This window comes from Alosa sapidissima, chromosome 1 (genome assembly GCF_018492685.1).
Source record: "Alosa sapidissima isolate fAloSap1 chromosome 1, fAloSap1.pri, whole genome shotgun sequence".
Classification (NCBI taxonomy): Eukaryota; Metazoa; Chordata; class Actinopteri; order Clupeiformes; family Clupeidae; genus Alosa; species Alosa sapidissima.
The window spans coordinates 42,306,059-42,317,565 of NC_055957.1; the positions used below are offsets into that span (position 1 = coordinate 42,306,059).

At 42.0% G+C, this 11,507-nt stretch overlaps 1 protein-coding gene across 1 annotated transcript; it reads right to left on the reverse strand.

The window, feature by feature from the left end:
• Positions 1-8,923: 8,923 nt before the first annotated feature.
• Positions 8,924-10,901, reverse strand: LOC121704778 (C-type lectin domain family 4 member K-like). The gene is made up of 5 exons (XM_042085289.1): positions 10,421-10,901; positions 10,149-10,316; positions 9,594-9,736; positions 9,258-9,358; positions 8,924-9,169 (listed from the first exon to the last, which is right to left on the reverse strand). Exons 1-4 carry the CDS (start codon positions 10,533-10,535, stop codon positions 9,290-9,292), a joined length of 495 nt encoding a protein of 164 aa, XP_041941223.1. The 5' UTR covers positions 10,536-10,901; the 3' UTR covers positions 8,924-9,169; positions 9,258-9,289.
• Between the last annotated feature and the right edge of the window lie 606 nt (positions 10,902-11,507).

Below are 11,507 nucleotides of genomic sequence, written 5' to 3' on the forward strand. Positions count from 1 at the left end.
AATAGGGGTATAAAATTAGCTCACTTGAAGTCATGTGGGTTTTTGTGTGCATGCACATAATTTGACAGACTGACCACAACATCCCATGTGAAACATCTATGTACCTTGGCCAATAGCAACAGTAGTTTAAACATTCCTCTTTAGTGCATTTACAAAAACAAATGATCTATTGATGGACATGACATTTTTTAGTTCAGTGAACCAGCATGCAATGGTGTAGGAAGCTGATTTTACTGCATGTGATCTTTCGTCATGGTGCTTGTTACTGTAATACTACAATACTAGACTGCACGCATGGTTATAACATTACAGTTTTTTCTGATTGCTTAAGCACATTTTTTGTAACTATGGCTTTTTTTGCAAAACTCTACACACAAATGGCAAAACCTCTCACCCAATCAGCAAAACATTGTAGTTCTCTTGAAAAAGCTAACACACCTTGCTTAACTCTTCACACCTTCGTAAAAATGGTGTTTTCGTATCAAACAGTAAACACAAGCCATCACAATAATAAGCACACAATGTGCCAACTACACACTAATGGTATAAATAAAAAACACATCTGGCTTTTGCTTTCTCTGTGCACAAGGTAGGCTATGTCAGTTTGAGGTAATACTTTTGTCATAGTTCTGTAAACATACAGGGATCCAAACATCAAGTATTACAGTGTTTATTTAGACACATCAAAACAAACACAAGTGTTTTTTTCCAAGTCAAAACACAAAATACTGTAGTAATTTCAAAGTCAAAGTCAAAGTCAAAGTCAAAGTCAGCTTTATTGTCAATTTCTTCACATGTTCCAGACATACAAAGAGATCGAAATTACGTTTCTCACTATCCCACGGTGAAGACAAGACATATTTTACCAATTTAAGTCCACAGACAAACATAACATTCAAGTAAACAAAAAAGTAAGTAAATAAGAGGGCACATATAATAATGAAAAAAATAAGAGCAGCAAAATTTGGTTGAAAATTGTGCATAGACAGTCAATAAAATACTAGTGCAAAGTCAGGCCAATAAAAGGCTTGTGTAGTTCTGTTTGACCTAAGTAAGAAAGAAAGTGACATAGTGGTGCAAGTTATGTAAGAGCAGCAGATGTGTTGTGTTTTCAGGACAACAACAACAAGTTGTAAAGTGTACAAGTGTGCAAGTGTGCAAGTGGAGTAGTGCACGCGGCCATTGTGGGTCCAATGTCCAGGATGTTATGTAGCTGAGGGTGGAGGGGGGAGAGGAGGGAGAGAGTTCAGCATCCTTACAGCTTGGTGTATGAAGCTGTTGGTGAGTCTGGTAGTGCGGGAGCGCAGGCTTCTGTACCTCTTCCCAGAGGGCAGTAGATCGAACAGATTGTGAGCGGGGTGACTTGCATCACTCACAATTTTGGTCGCCTTGCGGGTGAGGTGGGTGGTGTAAATGTCCTTCAGGGAGGGGAGTGAAGCACCAATAATCCTTCCAGCTGTGTTCACTATGCGCTGCAGGGCTTTCCTGTTGTATTCAGTGCAGCTTCCGCCCCACACAGCGATACAGCTGGAGAGGATGCTCTCAATGGTGCCTCGGTAGAATGTGGTCATGATGGCTGGTGGAGCACTTGCTCGCCTGAGTTTCCGCAGGAAGTACAGGCGGCGCTGAGCTCTCTTCGCCAGTGATGCAGTGTTGGTGGTCCAGGAGAGGTCTTCGCTGATGTGCACCCCCAGGAATTTGGTGCTGCTCGCTCTCTCCACCACAGCACCGTCGATGGTCAGTGGCAGGTGTTGGGTGTGACCTCTCCGGAAGTCAACAACAATCTCTTTGGTCTTGCTGACGTTCAGCAGGAGGTTGTTGTCCCTGCACCACGTGGTCAGATGGTCGACCTCCAACCTGTATTGGGTCTCGTCGCCCTTGGTGATGAGACCCACCAGAGTTGTGTCGTCAGCAAATTTCACTATGTGATTGTTGCTGTAGGTTGCAGTGCAGTCATGCGTCAGCAGGGTGAAGAGCAGCGGACTGAGCACGCAGCCTTGGGGGGCCCCTGTGCTCAGTGTGATGCTGCTTGAGGTATTGTTGCCAACACGTACTACTTGAGGCCTCTGACAGAGGAAGTCCAGTAGCCAGTTGCAGAGGTAGGTGCTGAGTCCCAGTTTGTCAAGTTTGCTGATGAGTTGTTGTGGTATTATGGTGTTGAATGCAGAACTGAAGTCTATAAACAGCAATCTCACATATGAGTCTCTTTTTTCCAGGTGGGTGAGGGCTGGGTGGAGGGCAGAGCAGATTGCATCCTCTGTAGACCGCTTGGCTCGGTATGCAAACTGGAAGGGGTCCAGGGTGGGGGGGAGAATGGATTTGATATGTGACATGACAAGCCGCTCAAAGCACTTCATGATGATGGGTGTCAGTGCCACAGGGCGGTAGTCATTGAAGCAGGATGGAGCAGTTTTCTTCGGCACAGGTATGATGGTGGCAGCTTTGAAACATGATGGGACGATGGCTTGCTTCAGGGAAGTGTTAAAGATGTCTGTGAAGACATCCTTAAGCTCCCCTGCGCAGTCCTTCAGCGCACGACCTGGAATGTTGTCTGGACCTGTTGCCTTACGGGTGTTGATAGCAGCAAGTGTCCTCTTCACGCTGTCGGCAGAGAGGCACAGGGGCTGCTCATGTAGAGGGGGATGGGTCTTCTGTGGGCAGGTGCTGTTTTGTGCTTCAAAGCGAGCAAAGAAGCGGTTCAGGTTGTTGAGCAGAGGGATGTTGCTCTCACAGCTCTGTGGCGCGGGCTTGTAGTCCGTGAGGGCCTGAATGCCCTGCCATAGGCTTTGTGCGTTCCTGCTGTCTTTGAAGTGGGTGGTTATCTTGTGAGTGTATTCCTTTTTTGCTTCCTTGATGCCATGGGACAGGTTGGCTCTCGCTGTTCTCATGCCAGCTTCATCCCCAGCTCTGTAGGCTTTGTCTCTGGCCCTCAGCAGCCTGAGGACATCCCCTGTCAGCCATGGCTTCCAGTTAGCCCGAGTGATGATGTCTTTTGTGTGGGTCACATCATCAATGCACTTGGTGATGTAAGAGGTTACAGTGTCTGTATACTCCTCTATGTCTGTCCGGTTGTTGTAAGTGGCTGCCTGCTTAAACATTTCCCAGTCTGTTGTGTCAAAGCAGTCTTGAAGAGCATCGGAGGCTCCCTCAGGCCACACTTTTACCTGCTTACAAACCGGTTTGTTTGCTTTTACCCTTTGTCTGTATGCGGGCATTAGCATAACAGTTATGTGGTCTGAAAGTCCAATGTGGGGGAGGGGGGTAGCTTTATATGCTCCTTTGTGTGTAGTGTAGACCAGGTCCAGGATGTTATCTCCCCTTGTTGGAAAATCAACATGCTGGTGTAGCTTTGGAAGTACAGTTTTAAGATCAGCATGGTTAAAATCTCCAGTGAAGATGGTGAAACCGTCTGGGTGTGCCGTCTGTTGTTCACTGACAGCCTGGTACAGTTCACTGAGAGCCGCGTTCTTATCGCTGTTGTTGTTGGTAGGCGGGATGTATACTGCGACTAATGTAATTAGACTGTGTAATTTCCCTTGGCAGGTAAAAAGGACGGCACTTTATGATCATAAACTCTGCCAGTGGTGAGCAGTGTTTGCATACACTACAGTGTCCCGGCACCATTTCACAGAGAAAAACAAAAAAATCAGTCTACATCATGTCGTCTCTCTGGGTCTGGCCACAAAATTTCATCTACATCACATGCAATATTCTCTAGTCCAAGGCACCGGGGAAAATATCTTCTGGAATGCCGTATCCAGGCCTGACATGATGTCTGGTCAACATCCCCACATGCCTCCTCCATTGCCTGTAAAAGGGCTATGCGCTGATGGGGATGACGGTCATACACCTTCCAGCGCCAGGCAGAGAAGATCTCTTCGATTGGGTTTAGGAATGGAGAGTATGGGGGGTGGTAGACTACAGTGAAGAGCGGGTGATCTGTAAACCAGTTGCGGACCAAAGCAGCCCTATGGAAGCTAACATTGTCCCATATGATGACATATCTGGTCTGCTCTTGTCCCTGAACATTAGTGAGCATGTTATGTAAGGTGTACAGGAATGTAATACAGTGTGCAGTGTTATATGGGCCTAGAGTTGCATGATGGTGAACAACGCCATTCTGACTTATAGCTGCACACATAGTGATGTTACCGCCACGTTGTCCTGGGACATTGATTATGGCACGGTGTCCAATAATGTTCCTGCCACGTCTCCTTGTTTTAGTGAGGTTGAAACCTGCCTCATCCACAAAAAGCAGCTCATGACCCATGGCATCTGCCTCTAGCTCCATCACCCTCTGGAAAAGACAAAACAAATGCAGCATAGCAGGCCCATGCACAGCACTACAGTATGCACTTCCAGATTCAGTAGCAATGATACTATAGCTTACCTGCACATAGTCATATCGCAGTTGTTTTACACGGTCACTGTTTCTTTCAAAAGGGACCCTGTAGACTTGTTTCATGCGGATTCTGTTGCGGGCAAGTATACGAGATAACGCAGAAATGCTCACATTGTTTATGTTTTGGAAGTTGATGTTATCCTCAATTATGCGCTGCTGTATTTCCCGTAGCCTTATGGCATTATTTGCAATCACCATATTGACTATATGGGTCTCTTGTTCAGCAGTGAACATTCTTCCTCTGCCCCCAACATCTGGACGTCTAGCAATTCTGTAAAGTAACAATGTCAGTATTTTTACATGTATGGTATTGTTGTTTCTCATTAGAGTATGGCAGTGCTACAAAACTTAGTGAAAAGTGACTGTACTAACCGATTCTCATTTCGAAATGTCTGTATGATGCTTGCTACAGTGTAGCGGCTCAAGTTAGGCTGAACCCGTTGGCCAGCTTCCCTCAGGGTCATTCCATGGTTGATGACATGGTCCACTATTGTAGCTCTGATGTCATCAGTAATTCTATTTCTTACTCTTCTTACCCTTCCTCTTCCCCCTCCTCGTCCTCTTCTTGCTCCTCCTTGTCCTCTCCTTCTAACTTCACCTCCTTGTCCTTGTTGTCCTCTCCCTCTCGCTTCTTCACCTCCGCGTCCTATTCCTCCTCCTCTTCCTCCTACTTCTTCACCTCCACGTCCTCTTCCTCGGCCTCCTCTAATTCTCACTCTTCCTGCTCTCTCCATTGTACTCCACACAGACAGCTTACCTGTGGCTTATTTATAGTGCTTAGGCTGATTGCAAAGTGAACTAATTATCTAAAACAGTTTTCACATGTCACAGTGTGCCAAACAGTTGGCAAAATGGCATAAATAATAGCCATACATGTGTATAGTTTTGCTAGGAGTGTGTTGATCATTTGGAAATTGAGTGTAAAGCATGAGTTGTGTTTACAGTTCAGCAAAAAGAGTGCTGTGCAGTGAATTGTGGCTATAGTTGTGCAAGGTGTGTGTTACAAAATTGCAAACTGTGTGCAAAGCAGTGTTTGTGCTTTTAGTTTTGCGAACTCAGTGAGTGGTTTTGCCATTTGTGTGTAGAGTTTTGCAAAAAAAGCCATAGTTACAAAAAATGTGTTTAAGCATTCAGAAAAAACTGTAACATTGTGGTTATGTACAAAATATAATAGTATGAATAAAAAACACATCTGGCTTTTGCTTTCTCTGTGCACAAGGTAGACTATGTCAGTTTGAGGTCATACTTTTGTCATAGTTCTGTAAACATACAGGGATCCCAACTTCAAGTACTAGTGTTTATTTACACACATCAAAACAAACACAAGTGGGTTTTTCCAAGTCAAAACACAAAATAGCATTTCACTGAGACAAAACAAATCAGTCTACATCGGGTCGTCTCTCTCAAAATTCTGTCTACATCACATGCAATGTCCTAGTCCAAGGCACCGGGAAAAATATATTCTGGAATGACGTATCCAGGCCTGACATAACAATATCCCCACATGTAGACTGTTTTTTTGTCTGTTTTTTTCTCTTCTCACTCTTCCTGCTCACTCCATCATACCCATTGTACATTACCTGTGGCTTATTTATAGTGCTTAGGCTGATTGCAAAGTGAACTAATTATCTAAAACAGTTTTCACATAAGAAAGTGTGCCAGAGAGTTGGCAAAATAGTGTAAATAATAGCCATTGTGCCTACAGTTGTGCAAAGTGTGTGTTACAAAATTGCAAACTGAGTGCAAAGCAGTGTTTGTGCTTTTAGTTTTGCGAACTCAGTGAGTGGTTTTGCCATTTGTGTGTAGAGTTTTACAAAAAAAGCCATAGTTACAAAACATGTGTTTAAGCATTCAGAAAAAACTAAGTCTTTCTGAGTCCATACTATATCAGAGGTACTTTGAGAACTATCTTCAACTTTCACATACAGAATGTGAAGGGAGGAGACATTTCCTTGAAGTGCTTTGGTAGCTATATGGTCAGTGAAGGAAGTCACCTTTGTGGTCAACTACTCTGTACATGCAAGGGCTGCAAGTATGCAAGAGGAATGGAAATATTGACTCAAACTGTCTTCATGGGTTTTTCATATGTGAAACTAAACAACCGAGTTGTAATGTCGTAATGAAATAATCATGAATACAGTAATGTAAAGCAGCAACCAGACTAAAAGCTGTTTAACTGTTAATATTTGGCATACCGAATTCCTGAACATTTGGTCACAATCACATCTTTACTGTGTCTCCTACAGAGCCCAAAGCTTCACATTTCTTCTTTTTTAAATTCATAAGCTATATTATGAGTGTTTTTTGTCTTGGCAGACTATATGTTACTCCTGCTGTTGTTATGCAGCTGGCTAACCTTGGGAACACACTGAAATAAAAGACACCACAATGAAACATGAAACCACGACTGCAAGACCAACCAACATAGACAGGAAGCATGATGCCCTGCTGCAAAAAATCAGTTTCAGTGTGCTTACTTGTTGCCCAGCCACAAAGCAGACATCTTCTTCTTGTGGCCAGTCCAGTTACATATGTCAGCTATCATGAGAGCTAATGACATACATATACACTTTTGCCTGTTTTGGACTTCATGTGTTGTGCATGAGGTAAGATTTTAGGCCTACCTTGCCATTATGACCTACTCATGTAAGCTTGGGCTTGGCTCTCTAACATATTAAGATAGTGACAGTATATTGTGTGTGTTTAAATATCTTATTGCCTGACTTACTGTACTGTGTGGACTAAAATAAACTTGAAATGCTCTTGACCTGCACAGCTAATAACAGAGTATCAAAATACAGTCATTTTAGAACAGCAGATTGTTTACCCACCATCAGATTTCAAACCCTAGGGGACTTCATGAGGAGGTGTATGGAGAGCCATTACAAAAAAAAAAGAATCAAAGTTATGGGAGAAAAAAATAATTATTCAGAAGTACAATGTTATGAGCAGAGAGCAGGCCATCACACAGGGATCTCTCTGAAAGCAGCAAATATACTTCTACAAAGGTATAGTTAGTTTTTTTACCATGCCTTATTTCGTATGTGATGACACAGGTTGAAACAAGCTCTGCTGGAGAAAAATCTTAAGAAAGGGCATCTAATGAATCAACTTTATTTAATTCCACACTTAATTCAACATTCTTGTTTATTCCCCTCACCCTAAATCCACTAGAGCGCTTTAGTCACTACACTTTTACAGTGTAACATTTACACTGACAAACACCATGACATAAGAGCACCCTCTACAGGCATATGTGTAAAAGAGACAACCTCGTCTTTACTGACTTCAGAAACATCTTTCTTGGTTTTGTCATCCCCAGTATGGTGATGGGGTATATATCTCTCTCTGTCTTGTTAATACTGAAAGACTATATGCATGGCTATAACATTAACATTGTAGTTATGTACAAAATACAAAGTTTAACAAAGAAGAGCTGTCATCAACAAGCTGATGATGTTTGCTGCCATTACAGTTTTTTCTGATTGCTTAAGCACATTTTTTGTAACTATGGCTATTTTTGCAAAACTCTACACACAAATAGGAAAACCTTTCACCAAATCAGCAAAACATTGTAGTTCTCTTGCAAAAGCTAACACACCTTGCTTACTGTAACTCTTCACACCTTCGTAAAAATGGTGTTTTCGTATCAAACAGTAAACACAAGCCATCACAATAATAAGCACACAATGTGCCAACTACATACTGATGGTATGAATAAAAAACACATCTGGCTTTTGCTTTCTCTGTGCACAAGGTAGACTATGTCAGTTTGAGGTTATACTTTTGTCATTGTTCTGTAAACATACAGGGATCCAAACATCAAGTATTGGTGTTTATTTAGACAAAACAAAACAAGCACAAGTGTGTTTTTCCAAGTCAAAACACAAAATAGCAATTTCACTGACAAAAAAAATCAGTCTACATGATGACATGATGCCTGGTCAATATCCCCACATGTAGACTGTTTTTTTTTGCCTGTAAAAGGGCTATTTCCTACTCTTCCTACCCTTCCTCTTCCGCCTCCTCATCTTCCTCATCCTCTTCCTCCTACTTCTTCACCTCCACGTCCTATTCTTCGGCCTCCTCTAATTCTTATTCTTCTCACTCTTCCTGCTCTTTCTATTGTACTCATTGTACATTACCTGTGGCTTATTTATAGTGCTTAGGCTGATTGCAAAGTGAACTAATTATCTAAAACAGTTTTCACATGAGAAAGTGTGCCAGAGAGTTGGCAAAATAGTGTAAATAATAGCCATACATGTGTATTGTTTTGCTAGGAGTGTGTTGATCATTTGGAAATTGAGTGTAAAGCAGTGGTTGAGCAGTGAGTTGTGTTTACAGTTCCGCAAAAAGAGTGCTGTGCAGTGGATTGTACCTACAGTTGTGCAAAGTGTGTGTTACAAAATTGCAAACTGAGTGCAAAGCAGTGTTTGTGCTTTTAGTTTTGCGAACTCAGTGAGTGGTTTTGCTATAAGTATTAATAGTTTTAGAAATTGTGCTATAAGAATCACGGTTGTGTTTAAGCATTCAGAAAAAACTGTAAACAGTATTTTATTTATTTATTTCTGGCATTTATATTTTAGCTGTTAGATATCTGTATGCTGTGGCTAAAGATGAACCCTTCTCTCACAAACCCAGTTGAAAGCGAAGTGGCAATTTGTATCAAACCAAATGTTCACATTGTTGAGTACTACAGAATTAAAGGCAGCACAGTTCTCGTTTGTCTGTCCAAAACCATTGTTGGGTTCACCATTCATCCAGTACCTGAAATAGAAACAACATTACATTTCATAAAGCAAGTGAAATACTTCTGTGCAACTTTAAATACCAGATAAATAAATGTTTGTGTTACCCTGTGACCAAGGGTTCATTGTCTACCCATCTCTACAGCCCCTCACTATCGGCATCTGTTAAACCCATCCACATATCCACACCAAATCTTTTCAGATATTCCTGTTCAAAGGACAAAGTACACAATCATCTTAACCAAGCAAGCAATTGCTGTACGGATATATCTGTGTCTGCCTGAAATGTTCTCATTATGTTTTAATTATTTCTTGTTTTTGTCTTTCTGTCTGTCTTTCAACCCACCATGCTTGCAAAACCCACCTACACACTGTCACATGCACAAATAAACCAATACAAGATCACACTCAAACTCACACACAGAGAGCAGTGGACACTATACCTGTTCCTCTCTACTGTTTATGATGACCAGGTCTGCACTTCTCTCTCTGCAGTCCTTCCTGCTGGAGCTCCAGCTCTTTCTCTCAGAGGAGATGAAGTAAATACTAGAATTGAAGTAACTCCATCCTTGTTGAAGGAATTTCTCTGTACACACACACACACACACACACACACACACACACACACACACACACACACACAGGTACACACACACACACACACACAGGTACACACACACACACACACACACACAGGTACACACACACACAGGTACACACACACATACACACACACACACACACACACACACACACAGGTACACACACACACACAGACACACACACAGGTACACACACACACACACACACAGGTACACACACACACACACACACACACACACACACACACAGGCATACACACACGCATGCACGCACGCACGCACACACAGAGATATGAGACCGAGAGAGGGAGAGATTAATAGAGAGAAGAGAGAGAGAGAGAACACTGTTGTGTATTCTTATATTCTGTAATATTACATATTACATACATAGCTCACCCAGATTATAGAGTTTCCTTTGAAGCTTATTACATTCCTGTTTTAGTTCAGTGTGTTTTTTCCATAACAATGGTTGACTTGTCTGTAAGACGTCTTTTTCTGTACTTACTGTGGAGTACTCAGCCTGGAAATCGTGCGTGTCTAACTTGTTGTGGTCTGAAAACATTAAGTGTCATTGCGTCACATGTGTTTTTGTGTCTATTTTGTTTTCTGTCTATTATTTGAGGAAATATAGGAGATTTGTGACTGCTGTATCAGTGTTGAGAACTCACACAACAGACGTAGGGAAACATTTAGCGCTGCTTGAAGAACACAAAGCACCCCAAAGCACACAGCTGCAATTCTGTAGGATCTATGGCACAAACTTAAGGTTACTAGGAAATGCATAATTTTCGATATACTCAAAAGATTTCCAAAACTACAATTATGGTGTCTGTGAGATCACCTCAGAAAACCTCAATACTATTGTGTCCTGTGGAACAGCAATGAGGGTATGCTTTAATGAAAGAATAGAAGAGTGTACTCCTTCCCTCAACCTCTGTTTCTTTAGCCTGCATGATATTCCTGAGAGCTTTCCCATTCTGAGTCATTGCTGGAGTTCTAAAAGGTTGAGTTCATACTATATCAGAGTTACTTTGAGAACTATCTTCGTCTTTCACATACAGAATGTGAAGGGAGGAGACATTTCCTTGAAGTGCTTTAGTAGCTTCGGTCAGTGAAGGAAGTCACCTTTGTGGTCAACTACTCTGTACATGCAAGGGCTGCAAGTATGCAAGAGGAATGGAAATATTGACTCATATGTCTCATCAACAGTTGAGTTGTCGTGTCATAATGACATTGTAATGAATACAATAAAAGACATGATAAGAGACATGATGAAGCCACAAGTGCAAGACCAGCTAACATAGCCAGTGAGCATGTTGCCCAACCACAAAGCACGCGCCTTCTTCTCGTACCCAGCCCAGTTACTGGTCAGCTATCATGAGAGGTAATAACATACATGCATACACTTTTGCCTGTTTGGGACTTGCATGTTTGAGTAGGTCATAATGTCAAGGTAGGCCAAAAAACGTACCTCATGCACAACACTTGAACATACATACACTTTTGCCTGTTTGGGATTTCATGTGTTGTGCATGAGGTAAGATTTTAGGCCTACTGTACCTTGACATTATGATGTACTCAAATGTGGAAGCTTGGCTTTCTAAAATATTAAGATAGTGACACATGGTGTATGTTTAAACGTCTTATTGTCTGTCTAACTGTTAATGTGTAGACTAAAATGAACTTGAAATGCTCTTGATCTGCACAGTTAATAACAGAATAGAACATTCCCTGCTGGAGTAAATCTTAAGAAAG

Excerpts from the sequence above, each read along its gene's own strand:
- LOC121704778 (XM_042085289.1), bottom strand. The coding sequence starts at position 10,535 with ATGCATTTCCTAGTAACCTTAAGTTTGTGCCATAGATCCTACAGAATT. Across the intron at positions 10,317-10,420 it reads TGTTTCCCTACGTCTGTTGT|TAATGTTTTCAGACCACAAC; the intron begins GTGAGTTCTCAA and ends CGCAATGACACT. Across the intron at positions 9,737-10,148 it reads AAGGAAACTCTATAATCTGG|AGAAATTCCTTCAACAAGGA; the intron begins GTGAGCTATGTA and ends GTGTGTGTACAG.